Source organism: Fringilla coelebs (assembly GCF_963513975.1).
Source record: "Fringilla coelebs genome assembly, chromosome: 3".
Classification (NCBI taxonomy): domain Eukaryota; kingdom Metazoa; phylum Chordata; class Aves; order Passeriformes; family Fringillidae; genus Fringilla; species Fringilla coelebs.
Window position 1 is genome coordinate 65,933,773 of NC_140030.1, and position 23,644 is coordinate 65,957,416.

The window sequence follows — 23,644 nt, forward strand, 5'->3', positions numbered from 1 at the left end:
CTTCTGACTAACATTAGACAATGAAAGCTCTGTCTGAATAAATTTGGAAAACCTATTTGTTTCCTGTATAGTAGCCTGTAATGAAGTGGGGCTAGAGAAGCCTTAGGCACGTTGTATTTACATAAGCTTCTTGTTCAAATGAGAGCAAAAGCTGCAGTTATGGATAATGCGGCTTACATTTTATTTCAAGAATAAATATTATCATAATTTCAATTGTAAATGCTCTTTACTTTTGTCAATAGGCCAGTGATAAGATCTCTATGAGAGCTTTCCATTAGCAAAATGACACAGAATGCATAAAGATTATAAATCTGTGTGGAAATTCAGTTTAGTGCTTAATAACTTAAATCAGATGGGGTATTTTGAAAGAAAAGCATGGTTATAGCAGTACCAGTGCAAGCAAGTTCTGAGTCTCTCTGCATGAATGTGGGGACAGCATCCTGTCTGCACAGTGTGTTCCCCGTTTTCTGAGCTTAGCTTACCTTGTGCTAAGGGGTGACAGTACATAAGCACTCAAAAAAGATTTTGTTGTGGTTTTTTTTGTTATTATTATTTTTTGCTTTTTCACTAAGCAAACATGAATTTGTTCCTAGCAATCATGTATAGCTACCCTAAAAGAAACAAGATAGGAGCTGCATGGTGGGATTTTTGGAGGTACATCTAAGTGTTTACTTCTTACTGAGACTTTACATTAATTTCTTACTCTGGTAAATGCTAGGAATAATTTCGCAGCCTGAATTTAGGGAAAAAAAAAAAGAGGGAGGTAAGAGACCAAAACAATCTGTGTGAAGCAAAGACTGTAGGCCAATTATTCAGGCACTGCAGTGGAGAGCACTTCTTGCTGTGGGAGATGCCAGAAAGATGCAGCATTATGTGAAAAAGTGCTCTCAACCATCCTATTACTTAAGAGCACATGGTATTCCCTTGGAAGTCCTTGGATAATGGTTGTGGGAAGCTTTAATGTTAATTAAATTAATATAATTTAGCTAGAAAACATACAAAGATTGGCTCCCTTGATGCCTTCGGATAAGTCAAGTCTTTTATTTACTGTTCTTAAACTCTAAACATGTTCAGAGGAGGCTTGTCCCCTCTTTCTGTGGTGCTTTTTAACTGCCTTGGAAACTTTTTTTTGGTGAGAAACAAAGGTGCTTTGAAAGAATCTCTGCAATTTCTACTTTAACTTCATTCTCTACCACAGTGTTGCACTACAGTTTTTTGATTTTACCTCACTGATTAAAGTAATATTAATTAGTTTCTGATGGCACGTGCATATAAAAATATGTCACTAGTAACTGTCACTCCTGCACACAGATGTCTCTCATATGTTTTTGCATGTGCTTGAGTCCTAGACAATGAATGTGAATATGATTCTTCTCATTTGTGTTGTCTACAAAAAAGAAAAATTTCATCTCTTAACAGCATTGAGTATTTGTTGACTTTGATCAGAACTTTTAGGGCTTTTTATATTACCTGTGACACTTACTGGTTTAATAAATACTGACTTGTTCAGAAAAAAAATAAAAATTAAGAACTCTGTTCTCTTCATGTGTTCAGTAGAGATACAGGAGTATAATTTATTCATTTAATTTATCTAACTGCAGAGTTGGAGGATCATTACACGGTTAATGAGAAAATGAATACTCTTTCTGCACTGCAACACTTAGACCCTGATTTAAAAACCAGTTTTTAAGGTTTAATTCTGTGGTTTGAAAATTAATTTAGATGAAGACTAGGTTGTTCTATGGTATCAGTCATATGGCCTTTAAAGTAAGCCCCCCATCAGATAGTCTTCTTTCTCCACTCACAGCAAAAGCTCAGTTTGGTTGTGAAGCATTGTAGTTGCTGCTTTGATGCAATTTCAACAGCATGAAAAGATTTAAAGTGTTAGTGGAATTTCCCTGTAGTCCAGGGTCATTGATCGTTTTTAGTGAACTTTGAAAACAAACAAAACCTTCACCTTTTTGGTAAACTGCAGTGGTACACCTTGGTGTTTTTTGCTTGATTAGGAAATAGACCTTCTGTGGTTTGATAGAACCTCTTAGTAGATGGCCATGTGCTAAAGTCACAAGAGTAGCTTTCTTACTGTTCTTCTCTTGTGCAATGTTAAAGTTGATATAGAGGAACATTTCTTGGTGAGTGTTTTAAGGGTGCTTGGTAGACAAGAAGTTGCTTGCAATCATACAAAATACATTGCTTTTTACTCCAAAAATGCCTGACTAATATTCAAATCCAGAAAAGTTGATTATAGAAAAGCTTACGGCTGAAGCATATTTTTATTGCTGTGAATAGAGTTTTCATTGCATAAGGAGTCCCATTCCCAGTGGCTTTCAAAAAGACCATAAAACCCCCAAATCAACTAGATCCAGGGAATACTTCTCCTGCTGCAAGATAATGCCACTTAGTTAACTGAGAATATTAGACAAGTTAGGGCATAATATATGGGCAGACTGGGTCAGAAGGTACTTAACCTTGGAGCGTGGCAAAATGATAAATTACACAGGATAACTGAAATGGCTCTGAATCCATGTTAGACACTTGAGTCTAATGCTATTGCTAAGAAGTGAAGTAAGATGAAACTGCAATACATTATTTGAATGAGATTTTAACCCACAGATACTGAGTTAGTGCTCTAGAATTTAAGATGCTCTATCAATTATTTATTATAAGCTCAAATGGAAAATACATTTTTGTGGTGTTTTCACTACTTGGATTGAGTACTTGTCTAAAAACTACTAAATTAATCACTTTTTCATTGATCAGCTTTAGTATCTTGAAAGATGGGTACGCTATACTAAGTAATAGGTATATAAACAAACCCTTCTTGTAGAAAATTCTTTTAAAGATGTAGAATATGCATGGATTTAATGAGGCTTTTATTGTGCCGTTGTGCTGAGCTGTCAGAAAGCTATAAAACTGTTTTCATTGCAGTCCAGAAAATTCTTAAGGCAAACATTTTTTAGGTTAGGCCAAAATACTGGAATTTCCATTTCTCAAACTTTAGAAATTGGATATTTACTTTGGGTGTGGGTTAATGCAGGGTTTAGAATCTTTTTTTTGGATGTATTGCTTTGGCAGTCTGTCATGCTGTATCACCTCTAGGCAGTCACCCTCTTTTTAGTTTTACCTTTTTAAATAAAAATGTGAATAAGTACATCTAAGATAATGTGTTTATTTCATTTTTGTGCAAAGGGAACAGCATTAAAAAGGCTATTTAAGACAGACCACAAGGTGCTGTGATGCTTTCTGATTTCCAGTGTGATTATTGCAAGCAAGCACTAGTATCTTATACCTGAAGAAGGGAAACAAGGAGGAAAGGCAACTTACAGTTTTAGAAGGAGACTTCCCCAGTAAAGTTTTTATAGACAACTGATAAATGGGAAAATGTTATTTAGTCACTAGTACTAACTGGAAAGTGACACCTGATGATGAAGTTTCTGCTTGGCATAAAAGCCAGATTTCATCCATACTGTCTGCTGCCTCCTTCATTCTGTCATTTAGTGTCATTAAAATCTTCATGTTCTGGTCAGTCCCATAAATTGAATTTAAATCTCAGTCTCTTATTCAGTGAGGTTTGTAATGCCCTATGCATGAAGTAGATGTCATGATGGTGCTTTTCCTCCATACTTCCCTTTGACATCTAATTTCTTTTTGGTATACTCCAAGTATGTGATACTTCTTTTTTTGAGTATATTTGAAATATTTTGTTTTTAGGGCTGGGTTCTTCTGGGAAGTTCAAAGTACACAACGGTTTATATTTAAATCTAAACTGTTATAAAATCATAGTTGGTTCATAAAGCTTGAAAGCCACGTGTTGTCCAAATAAGTTAAGACAGCATAAAAGCCTACCACCAAACCACCCCATCCCCCACAAAACCTTCATAGCAGTATAGCACTGTCTGTCATCAAGACTACATCTGGAGTTCCACCAAATTTTATTATTGAGATTTAAAGTCTTGTCTCATTTGTTTCAGGAAGGCCACAGTCTATCTCTGCTTACCTAATGTAGAACTCTGTCATTGAATGTGGCAGATACTGCACAGGGTAAACCACTGAATGTGACTGGTTGATCCTTGTAAAAATATCTTCCCAGGCGAACCAATACCTTTATTTATACAGTTAAAAAAGAGAAAAGACAAATCTAATGGTTGCAATGCCCTGCTCCAAGCTCTAGGAACTTTCATGTAATTCATGATCTGCATTGCAATCACCCCTGTAATAGCTACCTAACTGATAATGTTGGCAATCATATTTGTGTTACTTTTGTCTTATCCTGCCTCTTGTGGCTCTTTATTGTGGGAATTTGATCTGTCCATTTGTCCTGGTGAATTGCTAGTCCTTCGGGGTACTGTGTTGCTTGAGTGATTTGACTTTTGACAGAGGTTATCAGTGAGCCTCTGCTTAATTGAACCTTTATGTTGGGTTCAATTGATAATAAGCCTCAGTGTAGAACTGACCTTGCTGGAGCAGTGTGTTAACTCTGTATTGTAAATGCTGACCTGCTGTAGGAAGGGAGAGGGCATCTCCCTCTCCTGGTCTGATCAGATTGACATCAGATATTTTTCAAGGCAGGTGAATATAGCACAGTGCTTTTGAACTGGTGGATTTTTTGTGCTCCTGCCTGCAGCTGCATGTCTTGAGTGAAAACAGGATGCATTGACTTTCTGTAACCACCTATTGACCTCTGTGCCCTTTACATCTGAGTCACACAAGGCAACACTATTCTTTCAATCCTTCTGTTGTCATTACTTGCTGTTGTGAGTCACATAAGACGTATGTATGCTCCTAGTATAAACAGCCTCATTTATTTACACTTAAGGTTCTTACTGCTCTTTATTTTTCCATTTTTCTTCTATGAAAAGAAAAAAACTTTCCCCTTTCTTTCCTTTTGAATATCAAGTTGTGTTTGGCATGACAGTTTTCTTGCATATTTTGCACATCATCTCAAGTGTGAAGCAAATTCTTTATTGCATACATATTTAATGTTGTTTCACACAGTAAAGTCTAAGAGACTTTTATCTTTCCTGATATTGAACTTTAGAGGTGTGTATAAGATCTCCAAGTTGATCAGATAGTTTTATTTCAAGTAGAAATGGAGTAATTTTTTTTTTCTCCTTATCTAGTTATCTAGTTTTGATTTCATTGATTTTGCTGGTTCATTTGCAGTACCTTTACATTCAGTTGCTTCTGGATTTATACTTGAAAAAAGTAGGGGGCTTTTAGTTTATTCTTTGCAGTAATAAGGTTTTTTATGTAAAAGTCTGCTATTAGTTTTATAATCTCTGTGTTGTGCCTTGCTAAATGATGACACTCTTAAGCCTGGATCTGTGCACAGCAGAACCCACACCTAAAACCAGCAGATGTGATTGTAGCTGTGTCACAGGCTGCTGTGCTGGCTGTCCTTTTCCCACCATTGATAGAAGTGCTTTTCTTTCAGTGGCCCCTGCATTTTGCAGGCTGCCATTAGTAACATTACCAATGGCTATAAAAGGCTGTTTGCTGGTTGTTTTATTTTTATCCAATTTTATGTTCTTGTTTAAGATACATGAGAAAATGCACCAAAATACTCTAATACCAAAAGTAACAAAAAGCTTCACTGCACCTAATCTTCTGCAGCTGTATCTTGTTTCCAGCATCTTAAATTCCCAGTTGTGGCTCTTGGTATCTACAAGAGTGCTTTGAAAGGTTGCTTTGTTACAATTGGTAGTGTGCTTGTTTTCAGCTGTAGATTATGTACTTCCATGAAAGCTTAAATTCTTAAAATGTGAATTTCTTTGGCCTCTAGAATTCAAATATTTCATTGGTGTAATGACTGTAGTTTCCTGTATACAATATGCATTTTTGTTGCCAATAGTGTATGCAGAGCTATTTTTAAAGAAAATTATGATGAAGCTGATCAAGAAAATTTAAACTTTAGTAGCAATAAGCAATGTAAAGCAGTCTTAAAATGTATGTTGTACTTTTGGAGCTTATGATCTAACATTGTCATATCTACAGAACTGCTGGCTGATCAGAGGCTATATTAAATACATGTCAATGTAGAGCTCATTTCAGTTACTTTGACTGCTCCATATTCAGAATTTCTCAAATGCTGTAGTGTGCTTTCATGTGAGAAAGCTACTGAAAAAGTCATTCTTCAGTATAATTTCCAAAGTTGTTTTGCTGGAAGCCTTGGTTCAACATCGTGTATATATATATATACACGTAAATATTTGCTAACCTTTTATGGAATTATGCAAAATGGTACCTATACACCTTAGAGGGTATTTAATTTGGATCTAATAGTGCTGAAATATCGAGAATGTATGTTTTTTTTAATGACAAATTAAAATTGGAAAACAACTTATCTAAGTATGAAGCCTGAGACCAAACGTAAAATTAATATTGTGTATTTGGATTCAGTCCTGGAGTTATGAAGCTTCATTATAATCCAGCCTGACACCCATCTTTATTTATATGCACTAACATCTCTGAGGTGGATCTAAAGTCTGTTTGTTTCTGGTTTGCAAGGGTTTTTTTCTCCAAAAGCAGCAGAAAGCCTTAGTGTACAGGGAAATAGGATCCAAACTTTGTCTTGAGGAGAAGAAATGAAATTCTCAAGTAGTGATTTTAGTTATAGCTCTTGCAGAATGGTTTTACTTTTTCACTCTAATGTGTAATTTTTCCTTCTGTAAGTAGTTAATTTGGAAGTGAATAGTATGGGAACATGATAAATAGGCTTTTTTTCTTGCAGAAGCAGTGAAATAAATTCATACTGTTTAAGCTGATCTGTTATATGGGCTATAAAGCTAGTTTAGTTCTGTCTCCTTTGGAAAACTTTCCTGAGTTTATTTTGCAAGCACTTCTGCAGTTTGTGTAATATGCTAACATAAAAGATACAGACAGGAGGCAAAGTACAAATAAATCAAGTAAAAATTCTGCTAATGCCAATATTTTTTTTTCCCCCCTTCAGAGTTATTTTTAAAATCCCGACCCACACCAGATATACCAGTATAATCCACTAGCTCAGAATAACTTTAGAGACAGTTTTTCTACTGGTGAATTCATCGGTGCTTCATATGATGGTTGGGTGAAATAAAATAAAAGTAAAAGCAACACGTGATACCCAGTGTGTTCATAGGAGACTTAGTTGTAACGGGTTTTGCAAGTGATGGGTTGCTGGTTTGGTTTTAATTATACATTTACTGACTTGCTGGCAGCTATTACTCAATCTGGTTTTGGTGGTTGAGTAATGTGTGTTTGTGCGGAAGGCATTAATAGCAGCTTAAATAGGCCTTCACATGCACACGGGTTTCCAGTGGGAATGGTTGGAAATGGACTGATTTCCTCACAGCCACCCATGGGGTGTCGGGTTTCCCACGGGCGAGCAAAGGCTCATATGGAAAACGATCTGGCTTGCTGAGCGTGCCCTCCTGAGCAGCCCCAGCCCGTGGTGGCTTTGTGCAGCACTGGTTGCTTTTGCAGCTCCAAAGCTTGCTCCGTGACTGAACGGCCACCTTTCTGTTCCACGGGAAGGAAAAGTGAGGGCTCTTGGTCTGGGGTTTCTGCAGCCTCAGGGGCGGTGGTGGTTTTCCAGCGGGAGGCCTCCCGGAAGGGGGGAGTGTGCTTGGCTCCGGAGCAGCACCAGGGCTGCTGGAAGGGAGGATGCTGATTACAATAATAAACAAATGCCGGGGATAGATTACCACACGGCTGTCAGAGCGGGCGGCACCATTCGAGGAGATCCCCAGCGAAGGCTTTGGAGGCTGCAGCAGGATTCTTTGCTGGACTTTTTTTTTTTTGCTTGCACAAAGGAAGTTACTTTTTAGACGACTTTTACTGGGCCTTGGCTTTTCTGTGGTGCAGCATCTCCTGGGCGAAGGGAAGAGGGCTGGAGGTGCCTGATCACTGCCATCGCAGCACCAGCCCATGGTGCTGGCTCTGAGGAAGTCAGAAGAGAGATGGCCTCCCGTCTGGTCACACCATCACGTTCCCTAGGATGAAGCGTGCCTCATCCCATTTTAACTTGTCTGAGAAGTTGGTTTTGGGTGCTTTCTATAGACAGAAATTTCTCTGGGGATTTTTTTTTTCCCCTTGAATGGAGCAACATGGAAGGATGTGTTCCTCCTCTCCACCTGTCATACAGGTTGTAGCTTCTCTCCAGCAAGTTATAGCTTCTCTCACTCAGGGTCACTGAGACCAAGAGCTTGGGGCCTGCCAGAAGCTCTTGGGTTCTTGCTGAGGTGAGCTGGAGGCAGTCCTGGGCAGGCTTGGAGCCAAGGAGATCCCCGCAGTGCCATGAGGTCAGGTCAGCCCTGCAAGGAGCAGCACCCAGTGTCAGAGGCTCACCCCTGGGTGCCCAGCCCATGGGAAGGAGCAGGGACGTGGAGACTGTGACGATGGCGCTGTGTGAACTGTTCCCAGGGAAACACAGCCCAGGAGAGGGACACACACTGGAGCTCTTGGAGTATTTTGAGACCTTATAGGTGGGAAAGGACAGAAACTTTTGGAAGGCTATAGACTTGGCTTGGAGGACATACCAGGAAAATGTAGGCTTCAGGAGACGCTTAATGATGATTGGCCTGAACTTCAGCTTACGTGAGTTGCTGACAAAATTTGAAAAGGTATGATAGGCACTTGCACACATGCCTTTGAAAAAGGCTGTGTATGCCTTTGAAAATGACACAGTAAATAAAAAAGGCAGGTTGATGTTTAACTTAGGTTTTCTTTCTTGCTGTTTATGTCCTCATGTGCACTCTGTTTATGGAAATCTAATGTTACTTATCTTCCTCATTTCAGGTCCTACAAGATTACTTTAAGAGCATGTCCTCTGATTGTGGGCATTTTAAATTACTTATTTATTTAATTATAAGTTCCAAAGGAACTGAAGAGCAGCTTGGGCTTTGCTTAGTCAAGGGTATAAGGGGACATTACTGGCTGCCTGTGACCTTGTTCCACTATTGGCATAAAGCAAGCGCTCTGGAGTTTGCTGTTAAATTTAATTGAATGTTATTTTAGTTGAATTGGAAGATCTCATGGTGGCATTTAAAGGTAGAATTATTTCCAATGAATATGCAACTTTCCCATTGTTTCCTCCTTACTTCTTTTATTCCAACTAGTTTCTCTTTCCAGGTTGTTTGGCAGCAGTAATGCTTAGAGGCAGGAGGTTTGGCTTTGAAGTGATTGTGCTGATGAGCAAGAGACATGAGAATGTTAAAGAACAGATTGTTTCATCTGTTTATCAGCAATTCGAGTGAAACCTCACTTGCATGTTGTAACCACTGTTACATTTGCTTTGTCTTTTTTTTTCACCATACAAACTTCCTGTATCCTGCAAGACCACAGTATGTAACAAAATACAAACTAGTTTATTTGTGAATTAAGATAAAACACCTTAAAAATGTGGTCTCACAGTAGGAGAGCAGTTTGCAAAGCCTTATTCTGTGTTTTTCTAAACTTCAGGATGTTCTTCTTTTAAAGCGTAAACCAGCGTTCTTCTCCTCAGTAGTTACTAGTTTACCAGTTGGGTTTATCAGGGAGAAGTATGCTTGAGGCAGTCACTATTCAGGATCCCACCAGCATGACTCTTTCAAAAGTAGCTAAGAGTAACAGAAAAAGCATTTGTGATCTGGCTTCTTGACTCTATAGATCACTAGCTCCTCTCTCGCTACCAGTCTGTCACCTGGCCTTCACTCTTCCCTTGTAGCTGCTGCTGTGGTAGTCTGTAAAGATAAGGACACGTGCCAGGCCCTGAAATGCTTCATGACTTCATTAAGAAGGAAATTTTTAACCTGTGTTTCTAATATTTTATGAGCCCTGGTATTTGCAAACTCCAAGCCCTCCCCTGTGACTTTGAATATTCCAGTGTTTATCTTAAAGAAATTGATCATAGCAATTCTCACCAAAACTTAGAGGTCTCACAGCTCTGTTGTATTTTTTAGCTTGAAGTTTGCTGTGAAGTTTTGTTGTCTACTGCACTGAAATTTGTAATGCAACATAAAAGGCTACTTTGGTGGTGGAGAAGGTTAATGTTTTATTTGCTAGACTTTGATCAAAAGTTCTAAAATTTTAGTCTGTGCTTATTTAGCAAGTTTTCTTTTCCTTTTTTTTTTTTTTTTAAACAAGCTCCCCTCCTCCCCTGCTTCATCTGTCCCTCTTATGATTCCCCACACACCCATCCTGTCCTTCCTGAGGTGTTCGCTGCCAGGAGAAACAGCCTTATGACAGCAATCCTGGCTTGTAAGCGACCTCCAGCTCTCTGGATTCATTAATATATGTTCTACAGAGAGAATGATGAGTGCTTTTACTGTGGTTGTAATGCAGAAGCCAGATGGCATTTGCAGAAGCTTGCACGGCGCTCCCTTCCTATGCAAAAACAGAGTCACATTACACTGCAGTAGGCAGGGCTGCTTTGGCTTTGCTCCGTCATAATTATGTGACTGCTGGAATTAGTATTCACACATTTATGGCGCCCCTCAGATGTTGAGTCTATGCCATGCAATGGAGTTGTTGAAGGCAGTGTGGTGTTCTCAGCCTTCCTGTAAGTGCATCATCATTCTTGTGATAAAATGAATCTTTAACTACACCATATGTCACCTCTTATCCAAGAGGCTTAAGTGCAAGTCAAATCAACTTTTTAGGAACTTGATGTGTTGGTACAAGGCTCTTGGTAATAAAAACCCTTGAAAATTAGAAGTAAAAATGTCCCAAAGTGGGTTTTCCCCCAAACAAGTTCTGTTTTTTCTTCATGAAATATCTGATACTTTAAGTAGTAAATACATTTTTGTCATATCTACAGCAAATTGCTTTGATCTTACACTTTAGTTGTGACTGCTGTGATACTCAATATGGTCTGTGTATGACACTTGAGAGAGGTTTGATGTCCATCTTTATGCACTTCTGGCACTGGTGGATTTAAGATAATGGCAATTCTACATTAAAGTTTTCGATGTGCACAGCTACTTCTGATTGTGAATTCATTGTAAATGGATTGCTTAACAGCAGCAAACAAACAGCCCTTTCAGGCTACTGCAGGCAGACCTCGGAAGCAGCCGATGGGATGAGCCTTTCTAAAGGCGTGACTGTTCTCTGACATCAGAGGAGAGACTTCCTGGATGAGATGAGATGAGATTTTTATAGCCTTCTTTTTACATGGGCATCTCTTTTTCCCAGCTACCCCAGCAATTTAAGGCTGAGACCAATAGAAGCCCAGTTTCCCTTTCACAATGGCCACTTTGATACTCCTCTATCATGCCCTAATTCTTACTCGTTCCTTAAGAGTCATCAGAAAGTGAAAAGCTCCAAGTAAAGTAGAGGCTAAAAGGAATATCTGCCACAGCAGTCTTCCCAGAGGCAGTTGGCAGAAGCAGGTAAAATGTACTTGGTTCAAGATAAACTAAAAAAATGTGCTATTAAAAAAAAAAGTCCATTCCTTTGCTACCTGCTGTGAGACCTCAAAGAGCCACATTCTGGCCATGGCAAGGCGTTATGTCTGTGGTGTGCAGTTATGTCTTTGGTTGGCACTGACATTTTTCTTCCAGTTATTCCAGCTGGAAGATTTTTCTGCAGGTACTTTGATGAGCAGTCATCACATTTATTCCTGACCTATGAAGGAGGCAAGTGCAGCATTTCTGTAACTGTGTCTTTGCTGACTTGAGCATTGGCAGTGAAGGCAATGGACAATGATTTTCATGGGACTTGCAATTCTGCGCACCCGTTCCACTCACAGGCATCATCTGTATTGGGTGCAAGAAGTACAAAACTGTTCTGGCAAAACAGCCTGGGACTAACTTTTGCTAGAGAAAATGCAATTTGTCAAGCTGATTTTCATTTATGAAGAATCAACTTCAAGCCCACTGATTCCTTTTGAGATAAACATGTGGTTCAAAAGCTACATACAAGAGATGGCTTGTACCTGGGGATTAAAAAGATGTAGCAGTCCATGTGCCTACCCAAAATGCTGCCAGGCTTGTTGCACAGCATCAGCATTGTACCTGTGTGTCCATTTCTTGCAAGCCATATGTGGTCTGAATAGCATAACTTGCCATCCCTGATACATGGTTAGATGTTGATGAAAATACAGTGGAATTCTGTTTCCTAAGAAACATAAAAATAATTGGAGTGTAGTCCAGAATTTTGCTGTATATAGTGGGTTCAAAAAACTTCATAGTAAAACATTGATGAGTTCTGCCTTTAAACCCTCTGTGAAGCTATGATTGGGTACAGAATGCTGTTGACTTTTTTTCTTGAGAGACTAAGTTGAGTTTTGTGTCCTATATGAAAGAAAAATTTGTTAATAGTGAGAATTCAATACAGTAACACTTTGTATATATTAGAATGCATTGTTTCTTCTACTTTAATTTGGCCATGGAGTTTTCTTCCATTAGTTGTGTTTTTATCTTCATTAGTTGTGTTTTTATCTTCAACAGAAGTATTTGGGCCCTATAAAAAGGGAAATACTTTGCCTGTGTTACTGTCCTTACTGGTATATTGCCAATACAGACAAAACCTGAAAAAATGTGAATAGAAGTGAATCTGTTAATAGCTTAGAGAGTTGCAGAGTGAATTAGAGACCCGCTGGACTCATAATTTATAAAAAAGGCACATCATGTGTGGGTTTGGCTTGGAGGTTTCTTGCCTTTTATAAAGTATTGATAGTTTCCAAAGGACAATTATGCGTAATGTTGTAACTGCTTTTAACATATCCTTGTAGTCCATAAGAGGGAAAGAAAAGACAAAAGTTTAATAGCTGGTTGAGTTGGGTCCCTAAGTTGAGTTCTGTTCCAATATTTGTCATATACTTCCTTTACCCTGGGCATGTCATTCCAGTCTGCCTTTGGCCTCTAGTAGCAACTTGTTTTTGGGTCCTTTTCAGTATTTCCATCTGCAGCCTTACTGAGTGGCACATATTTATACATTCTTTAAAGACACATGCTCTTCAGTTGTCATTACATGATCATTTAGATTTTATTTGGTAGGAGTTAAAGCAAGAAGTAGATTATTTATTATGGAGACAAGGTTTAAAATCATATCCAAACATAAAATGAAAAGTTGAAGTCTGCAGGAAGAAAGGTAAAGAGGGAAAGAAGCAAAGAAGGCAGAGAAGATTCAGAATGGAAATAAAATTTTGAAATCACCACATCAAAGTGGGAAAAGACAGCATTTTGATCTTAATACTTACAAGAAATTTAGGGAAGTGGCAATGTTTTAATAGTCTGACTAGGGTTAAGTACATCTCTAAATGCCAAGCTAGTTATTTCTTCTTCTTTCTACCTTTCAAACTTTGGAGCTTTCACCTTGATTTATATATAGGATTATTTTTTCCTCAAAAAGCTTTCTTTTAATTTAGGGCATTAATCCTGCAAGCACTTGCATGCGAACAAATATGTTGACCTCATACAATAAATTATCAATTCTGTTTAGCAGCCAAGTGCACATAAATATTTGCAAAATTAGCAAAATATGGCATCGCTATAGTAGTGCCTTCAAAAAAAAAGTTGATAAAGCAAGAAGACATTCTCTGTTTATAGTATATTTCTTCTGGTTTTTGGAGGTTTTTTCTGTTGTGTTTTTGTTTTGTTTTTCTTTTTTTGGAGGTATTTCTGTTGTGTTTTTGTTTTGTTTTTCTCTTCTCTGCCCTTTGATTTGTTTCACATGCACTGGGAGACCACTTTGGCCCAGATACCTTAAGCACTGGGCTAAGACCAGTGATGGAGTTTCACAGTTGCATCTCCCCTTTATGTGGCAAAAGCAACAGAATTTTTCCCTCTTCTCCTGCATTCTCTAGTGTGTTGCCCCTGTGACTCTGAATATGGGAACTTCCGTGTCATAATAGGGGAATATTTAGAGTTTCTTCTAAATTATTGCAGAATTACTCTTACTAGAGTTAATCCTCACTGCGACCCAAGCAGGCATAATCAACTTTGTCCATCCTATTTTTTGCCACATAGAGGATAATGGAGAATCAAAGACCAAAAGGCAGGAGAAAGAGAAATAATAGATTAGGAGGAACATAAATGGGGGAGTTTACAGAATGAGTGTCCTTTCCACTTTGAAGAAAGAAATTTGAAGGTAGATCAACCACATATTTACAATTAAGAGTTGAAGGACTTTGATAACACTGTGAATAAAGGAGCGTATTACCAATTGCTAGCAATTGCAGCAGTCTTAGGATAAGATGGGAGCCCATCATCCAGAAGACAGTACCTGAATAAAAATCCAGGTGTTTTATATCATTATTGGAGAATAACTAACTTATTGTGCCCATTTCTTGCTGATAGTCATTTTTCACATCCCACTTTCCGGCTCTACTTCTTCCATGTGCCCACTGATGTGGGGTATGTTATTTGAATTTCTCTCCATCTTTTCTTTGAGGGCTGTGACAGACTTGCATTCAATAACTTTATCAATCCTGTTACCTATCACTGGCAGTGGTTGGTTGGTTTTTTCACCTGGAAAATGGAAAGCAGGAATTAGAGAGAAGTTAATTATGAAACTTTATTCTTTGAACTGATTTGTCTCAACATGGTTATTACAGATGGGACTCAAGAATGTGAACAGCCGATTTATTGTACCTTAATCAATGTAACATGATGACTGGAAAATGTAAGAATCAAACCTGTTGTGAATGAAACATTTTTTAGCATGCGTGCTGAATTGTCCTCTCAAGTAAAACCAAATAATGCTTTATGAAGGTTCTAGATTGAATGGATTTACAGTTAATATTGTGATTGTAGAAGGAAGATTAGAGATCAGTTTGTTTTCAATGAAGCTGTCGTTTGTGACTTTGAAGAGGCAAAGAGAAATGTTATGCATGACCCTGCTTTTGTAGCACAGATTCATTGCAGTTAGAATTGTGACTGCTGTGCAGTGGCTGCACCTCCTCCTCTGTGGGATTGAGCTGGGTTTCACTGCCCCTGCATGCATGTTGGAGTTATAAGGACAGGAGCTGCAAATATTTTCATATAAGCATCTAATTCAGCTAGTGACTCTGCCCTCTTATTTGGGTTGGCTGATTATCAGACAATTCCATTTTGTTTTTTCCTTTTAAATGTAATTTTTGTTTCTGTGTTTAAAATGGTGATTTTTATCGGGCTGTTTCAAAGACAGAAAAAGTGTCTCTTTACCTGCTTTAAAGGAGTGAATCTCAGTGCAACTAAAGGTAGTTGTCCAAAGTCACACAGTAGCTCTTCTGGCCAGACAGAGCTTCACCAGTGCCTCCCTTCCTCTCTCACCTCCTTTCCCACTGCCCCATCTCTCCTCCCTCCTCTTCTTCACCTGTATCCTCACTTTTTTGTTTTCTTTCCTAATTCTAGAAAGCTTTCATTCTATCTCAAATTCATGGCTACTTTTCCACTTCCATTTGTATATGTGCCAGCGGGAATACATCTTTAGGATGGGGAGGTACAAAAGCCCCCTCCTTTTCTGCTTCTGGGAACAGATGGTGATTACTGAGGAGTTGATTGGAAGAATAAAAACCTTTAAGGAATTTCAGTTATTTGATTTCCTCCTTTGCAAAAGAAGTTTATTTACATCTGCATCAAGTTCCTGTCATAATCTTCGTTGATTAAGCCTTTTGAGACAGCCAGTACACCTCCTGGCTTTCAACACATTTACATTGCTTTATTGGAGTATAGATAGAGTTATGTATGGATGCTAGAAACCATTGGCAGTGATGCAGGAAGTTTTGTTTGCTCTTTTTATGTGTTTTAAAAATAATACTGTGCTCAATTAGATGAAGACAATATCTGTAATGTGTTTCTTGAGGCAGATGGTAGATGAGAGAAGAAAATGTGTTTAATTTCTAAGGGGAGGAGAAATGAATTCAACAGAATGGAAATCACAAGCTTTTCTTTTTCTTTTCAATATTTACTATGAAATTCAGATTATAATACATCCTGCTATTTTATGTTTATCTCTCCATATATTCAGGCCATTATGTAAAGTACCTTAATTGTTAAAATGGACTTTTGGTTGCTGCAACAGTTAAGCTGCATTTTAGGGTTTTGAAGTTAAGATTTTAGTTAAACGCTTTCATTATGTGTGACCTAAAATACTAGAAAAAGGCTGCATTTCACTAGACTGTTTAAAGTTTCTGGAATGTTTTGTTTCAAAGAAGAAAGAGATGACATAGCTAAGGCTGAATCGGTGTAATTTCTGCAGAGGAAATGAGTTCTAGTGCATTTGCAAATGCCACCCTGTGTGAAATGCGTGGGCGAACAGGAGACAGTTAGTTACCTTCAGTGCTACAAAACACAACATCACAGAACTTGGTGTTTATAAATCTATTTCCTTTTTCACAGCCTTGGATGACTTTCAGACTCCTTTTCTCACACTTAAGAAAGCTAGACCTTTTGTAGTGACGTTAATAGGAGTGCAGGTTTTCTCCTTTGCGTCTTTTATCAGAGCCACCCAAGGAAGCTGGAATACGTGCTTTGTCCTAGTGTTTTGGAGTACTCATGAGAGTCAGCTCTCCCCTCCTCTACTTACAGAACTATGTTTGAACTTTTCTTGCTGGTGTTTCAGGACATCCAAGCTGAGATTGATGCCCACAATGACATCTTTAAAAGCATTGATGGAAACAGACAGAAAATGGTGAAAGCCTTGGGAAACTCTGAGGAAGCTGCTCTGCTCCAGCACCGGCTTGATGACATGAACCAGCGCTGGAATGACCTGAAGGCGAAGTCAGCTAACATCAGGTGAGTAACAAAAACATCAAGATGTGGTGGGGCACAGTTCCTTTCTTCTAAGAGGCTTGACAAATATGACCACATCATTGAAACCATCTATGTACTCTCTTTCATGAAGGACCCCTGAGTGGGAATATAAAAACTTGGTGAACTTTTTCACCAGGTAGGCTTAACTACATGTTTTTTCTTCAGAGCTTCACAGTTGTAGCTTGCTGACCTTGTACCAAAATTTCCAGAAAGTGCATTGAGTCTTTCCTTATTGCAAATCAATGGCAGTGTCAGTGAAATAATTCTGCAAATCTGCCATAACTTTAAGGAGAAATCAGGAGTTTGTTGATGGTTTTGTTTTTACAAAATTTTTATTTTGAGATTACTAAGTCAGTAAAACTTGCATCTCAAGTATCTTGATCCATTTAATTGGTTTTGAATTATTAATTCAAATTAATAATTCAGTTGCTGCTGTTCAATTGAAAAATTTTTTAAAGTACCTAATTATCAAGAAATGCATTTTACAGTTTTTTGACCCTATCTGTGCCAAGCTCAAGTGTGGTAATTGTTAAATCTTTGTGATGCCACTTTTGAAATAGGTACTGCCATATTCATTATTGAATTAAATTCTACATGAAAATGAATTACGCAGAGAATAATTTCTAGAGCTTTTAATTGCAACCACTTGCTTGTTGGTTTGAGAAAACCGTTCTTTTAAAAAATGTTGAACATCCATATGAATATTCCAAATGCCAGGAAAATGAGCCAACCTTGAAATTCAGGCACAAGGGTTTGAATGACTAGAATAGAGGGGAAAATTTAGTATTTACTTTTCATATCCACTTATCCCATCACCAGCCTTCAGCTGGTGAAAAGTTAAATGAAACAGTTAAATCAGTTCCTTGAAAGCCCTTGAAGAACTTGAACATGAAGAACTTGAACCTAAAGGAGCAAGCAGTTTGGTGTGGGGGCTTGCAGACACTGGCTCCACCACATACACAATTTAATGCAAGAGCCATTGGACTTGAGTTGTTGTGAGCTCTATTCACTAGTCCATGTGAGAGAAAGACAAAAGCATGCTCTTAAAGTAATAGCTTATCAGTGTGAGTCCTAGTGAGAACCACTGGGTTGCTTGGCCATAATTTGGGAGAAATGAATGGCCATGAAAAAGGACCTTCAAGCCACTTATCCTGTACAGCTATGAGTTCCAAGGCTGTAGCACAGAAAGACTGATTGTGCAGTCTGTGGACAAATTGGGAATACATTTTCTGAATACAGACCCATCTTTTCTGTTCTTCATAGGCATGGCATGTTTATCCCATTGGGGAGCATTAATGTTGCTCTGCTGGTACCTGCTGTGCTGCAGAGCCACAAGTCACTGGAGATCAAAGAGTAAGATAGGCCAGACAGAGAATACTGGTGCAAATCTAAGAAAAGTAAATTAACCTTTCAAATCTTGGGCACTACTGAAAAGAGCATAGCATTTCTGAGTTCATGTATTTTGCTCTGCTCTTTCATTGCAGTTCACTTTTCTAACTTGTGCAAGAGTCCTGAAAGCCTTCATAGGGGAGTAACAAAGCACAGAAGTCTGTTTGCCTTCAATTTTTGCTTTCTTGGTGTGTCTTTTTACAAGGGTGAATTGGAAAGCAAAATTGTATGGATGACTCTAGTGAGAACAACATCCAACTTTTAGATGCTAGGACTGAAGAATGAAAAAGCGGACTGTTTCATAATGGGTTTTAGCTTGGCACAGTGCTTCTAAATGAAAGTTTCTGTAAGCTTTCTAGAATATTTTCAGGTGTGCGTACATTCCAATTATTCTGATTTTTAATTGCTGAAAGTACTGCTCTCCTAAAGACAGAAGACAGTCTGAGTTTTTCTCATCGCTTCAGTCCTCAGAGCTGGTGTTGCTAGTCACTGTGTTGAGTTTACTACTTTGCTGCTGTAACTAAAGGGAGTTCCAAACTTGAAAAGCAGTGCTGTTCTGACATATTTTTAAATGCACAGAAGCTGCTTAAACCTGTACTTGGAGTTTTTATGATGCTGCACCTCTCTCCTTGAAATTGTGGACTTAGCTTCTTTCTTTTTCTCTCTTTATCTTTCCTGGGAAGTAAACAAAGCTGCAGATTTGTGGGGATCTGCCTTTTAAAGCCAAATGTTTAGGGGAAATTCTTTTCTCCTGGGGCAGGAGGTGTGAGGATGTTAGTGTTTGAGGGAGGGTGAAGGTAAAAGCATGAGACAAACGGAAAAGGAGTTTCTCTCTGTTTCTCTATATTTAGACCACCCACCAATCTTTTTTTATTCCGTGTTCCCTTGTCACTCAGCAGGAAAAGTGCTACCTCCATAGCAGAATCAAAAGCTGAGGAGGTCTCCAGCTGTGAAGAGAGCCTCTCAGGGTCAACAGAAGGGGAATTGTGTCAGAGTTGCTGTTTTCTGGATGATTTTATTCAGCATGGGGAGGGGGGAAGGGAGGGTTCCTCTCAGTCTGGTCAGTTGGATGGGAGCATCTGTGTTCTTCAGGTTCTTCCAGGATTCCCTTAGGAGTGCTTTTGCATACCCGATGGTTGGTGCTGGGAATATTTGTGCTCCAACTCGTGCCCAGAAACAATCATCTATAACTGACCTCTCTTTTGATCAGAGCAGATTCTTAAGCCATCACTTGACCTAGTAAATCCCTGAGTTTGCCAATTCATTTGTGACATGAACACAAACACCTGAGGCTTTGTTTGCAGGTTGTTTATCAGTACAGTACCAATTCCAGAGCAAAGGCCAGAAATCCTGAGAGAGAAAACAGAAAAGCCCAATAAACATTTCAGAACTTCTGCATAGTTTATCTTCTGTCTCTGATAATGTCTGTGTGACAAATATAAGTGTGATACTAAAACTTTACACTGAAATGCAATTTAAAGCATATCTTGATTCTCTTGCTCCTGTGCATCATTTGCTTTGAATGGGGTTTACTGAATGTGTGTTTCTTTGCTCCCCAGGAGAATTGAATGTTTGTGTCTGCTCTTCAGCTCCTGCATCTTGCTTTCATTTTTTGTTTTGTGTTTCATAAGATTAAAAGGATAGTATTCTGGAAAAATCCAGGCTGATGTGATGAGTTTTTCCATGGTTTTTTTTTTCCCTTTTTCATGTCTTTCTTTGGGAGCTTAGGTCACTTTGTGCTTGGTGAAAAATTTTGAAGTCCCTGCTGGTGTAGTCCATTTCCTCTCCACCCCTTACTGCTCTACCTCTGCAGGATTAACTTGCACTGGACTTTGAAACCATGTGCTTACTAGTGTTGTTTTTGGTATTGACTTTAATTTGGCATGCACACAAGTACTTAGTGGTAAATTACAATGCATTTAATCCTGTAATATATGCAATATCATTCACATTTATATCAGATTAGTTGTTTTACTATTAATATTATTGCATTGTATGTTATGAAGTGGTGAATCACCCTTAAATTGTCCTTTGTTTAGTTACAGGAGTTTTCCCCCTCCTTACAAAGTTCCAATTTATTTTTCATACAAGAATTCCACTAAATAATTAGAGCAGAATCTTGAAGCCTCAGCAAGTGCCAGTTTTGAGGAGTGAGAGCTGCTTATATGTGCTAGAAACGGTAATATGTCATGATGAATAGAGATTTCACTATCAAACGTACAGAAAGCTATAAATTGTAGTTGCTACTAGAAATTTTCAAAGATATATCTATATTTTTTTTAGCAAACAGAGTCTAATAGCAACACTGCAAGTTCAAATGTGGGCTGCCTTGGCTTAGCTGAGAGGGCAATGGTTCTTCTCTGTCTGATAAGAAAGAATTCTAACTCTCTTTTCATTTCAAGAATGAAGGGCCACTTCTGAGTACCTGAAAAAATATCAGGAGAGTGGAGACAGTGCATTCCACTCAGAAGCTGCTGGCCTGCCCACCAAGGCCAACACAACATGCTTGTGCTTCGGTGCATGGGGGGAGGCTGACTCTGCATTTAGGCCTAACCTGCTAGCAGCTTGTTGCAATTCAGTGTTGAGATAAAGGTATCCGTGAGAGCAATAAGGGACAGTAGAAACCATAACACACAGAACTGTAGGCAATAAAATGTCATTTCTAGCCACTAGTTTAGTTTCTTTTTTTTTTTTTCAAATAGTTACCTAAGTGCTTTCTGTCACAGGACTGAAGGAGAATAGGTTCCTCTTCCTAAAGGTTCTTGGTTTATCATTTTCAGAAATAAAGTTTTTTTTTCTTTGTATTTTCCTCCTTATATACTCTTACTTGACTGCTTTATTGCTTCATCTTTATTGCTTCATCTATCCTAGTATTGCTGGGAGATCTCAGTGTGGCTAAACTTAAGCTTGTGTTGGATTTAACCTTGTAGCGCATCATCCCTTCAATCCAAAGGTGGTTGTATCAGCCCCAAACATTCACTCTAACATCATTTGAAATGGTAATACAAGCCAGGTGAAAGTTTCTAGGTGTGAGTCACAGAGAATCAGGAAAAAAAAAGCCAACAACGTGCAAAATCAGAAAGGGAATAGAATTTAGTTCATTCGTCCTTCAATAGCAGAGAGAAACTTGCAGAACTGGTGTCAGACTACACTGAAAATCATTCAGCTCTACTCCCCCATCTGTGGGAAGCAGGAAACTTTTTTTTTGCGGATATTAATTAGATATGTGTTTGTTACTCTGGGTTTTTGAGATTTCTAGAAAAGTCTTCTGATATTGACATTCTTGTAAAGAACTTTCTCACACACTTTCTTGTAAACAACTCATAATTTACATTCTTGTGAAAAACAGACACAGTTGACAGACTGTTAGTTAAACCAGTGTCTGTGGAGAGGTGGCACTGTCATCCTCCAATCCACTGTTACCTTTGTAAAACTATAAATTATAGAGTCAGAGAATAAACGCCCTCTTTTCCTTCTCACCTGGAAAACAGTGCGTGTGTGCGTTCTTTCGTGTCCTACAGCGACATGTGTTGATCTTGAATGATAGCATAACAAAGAATGACTGCAGTAAAAGAGGGGCAGCTGGTCCCTTTTGCAGATTTCTATGCATCTTTTAGGCACTGCAGGGAGAAGACACCCAGTCAAGGTATTTCTGAAAATTATAGGAAAGGATATTGTGGAGTTTGACTTTTTTTTGTCAGTTAAAGTGAGGAAAAGATTCGCTGTATTGATAGTCTAACAACTCAACATCGATGAGAGATGATTTGTTAAGTAACCTGTGTCACTGACTGATGTGTTCAGCAGCACAGGCAATTTGCTATTGATAACTACTGGTAGAACATGCTGGATTTTGCTTTTGGAGAGTCAAGGTCGTGGCATGAAAGAATTCAGGTTTGCAGTGCTTTAGCTCATAAAATGATGTTTGTGCATGTTGCACAACAGTGGTGGAGTCATAACAAAACACAAGATTTTTTTATGTTGCTTAGACATGCAGTGTTCAAGGTTTTAGATGAGTTAAAGCACCAGAGACATATTTGTCTGTGTTCCCCTGTTTCTCCTTTGCTTATTTTGATTTGCTGTGCAAAGTGTTCTGAAATAAAGATTTTTTTTTTAACATAAAGTTGCTCTGCAATTAAGCACTTTGAAACATTCTCATCTTATTGATGAAGTAATTTTGTTTGTTTTCCCAAGCTAGTTTTGCCATTCAGGGCTTTGAAGATGCTGTTATGCTGTCTCACAGGGCTCACTTGGAGGCCAGTGCAGAGAAATGGAACAGATTGCTGACATCCCTGGAAGACTTAATCAAATGGCTGAACGCAAAAGATGAAGAACTGAAAAAACAAATGCCTGTTGGAGGGGATGTTCCAACCTTACAGCAGCAGTATGACCACTGCAAAGTAAGTTGTTTAAGTTTTATGGATATGCTACTGTGAATTATAGAATGAAGCAAATTTTTTATGGGAGAAATGATGAATGCTTCCTAGTGACTAATTTCTATAAAAAAGCTCTAGGTCCCCACCCATTTTGCTTACCCGCCTTGCCTATTAAAGCACAACTAAGATACACTATAAAATTTCATCTAAACAATTTTTGAGACATACAGTCTAAACACTTTCTTTCTTTACTGTTCCTTGATTTTTTTGGAATTTTGATAGGTGAAGCTGTTATTTTACTCTAAAAGTTAAGGAAGGCATGCAAAAGTAAGAAGTGACCAAGAATCATGAAAGCAAAGATGAATGTAAATTCAGTAAAACTGTGAACAGTGCCTTTCTACGTGTTATTAAACTCACCAGGGATAGTAGCCCCCTACCCATGCACATTTACACTGCAAAGATGACTCAAAACTATTTTAGAGAACTAAAATTTTTCTGTGCCTTGTACTGTTGTGACTATAGCATGCTGTTGTAGTTTTCTGGTTTTGCTTGTCTTGTTCTGGTTTGTATGTGACAGACTATTAATTCCTGAATAGTTCTCGACAGTATAAAAGTCACTTGCATCTGCATTTCTTCATGTAGCATGTGGGGTCTATCTTGCCAACTCTGACCAGTAATCAATTGAAGATGGTTTTGGCATTGGAAAAATTCAATCTAGTAAAGCTGGTTCCATCTCATTTGTTGTACGGTGTAAACAGGGAAAGAGGACAATGCAGCTTTATACAGCTAATTGCACGATAAATATGTTCCCCTCTGCCAACTACACTGGTGTCTTTTCTGCTGTGGTGTTTGGTGAGGGCAAAATTTGAGTTTGGAAAAACTTACTAATACAGAAATACCTGGAATGCTGTGGGGAAGTACAAAAACTGTAGTCTGTCATGAGCAGCATTTTTGCATCTTCACTCCAAAATAGAAGTGCTTAAGGAAATCTGCATACGTTTCTTCTTAATTTAGTCTTTTAAAGTAAATTTATTAGCATAAACTCAGGAACTTTGTTTCTTGAGAGTTCATCTCTTCCTAATCCACTTCAAGCATCAGGCTCTGTTTGTAGTCACATCTGCTGTGATTCTTTTTATAATGATCAAACAGTGGATTACTAGTGCCAAAGAGCAATAAAAGGCTGAAACAGAG

The 23,644-nt window shown here is 38.4% G+C and overlaps 1 protein-coding gene across 4 annotated transcripts in view; it reads left to right on the plus strand.

Annotated features, from left to right (window-relative positions):
* UTRN (utrophin) overlaps positions 1-23,644 on the plus strand; it is a gene marked incomplete at its 5' end in the record, with an annotated part of 335,751 nt that overhangs the window by 202,157 nt on the left and 109,950 nt on the right. For all 4 annotated transcript variants that reach the window (XM_084203642.1, XM_084203643.1, XM_084203641.1 and 1 more), the window contains 2 exons: positions 16,501-16,673; positions 22,321-22,477. In XM_084203642.1, the coding sequence (XP_084059768.1) occupies positions 16,501-16,673; positions 22,321-22,477 (330 nt within the window). The remainder of the gene's footprint in view (positions 1-16,500; positions 16,674-22,320; positions 22,478-23,644) is intronic.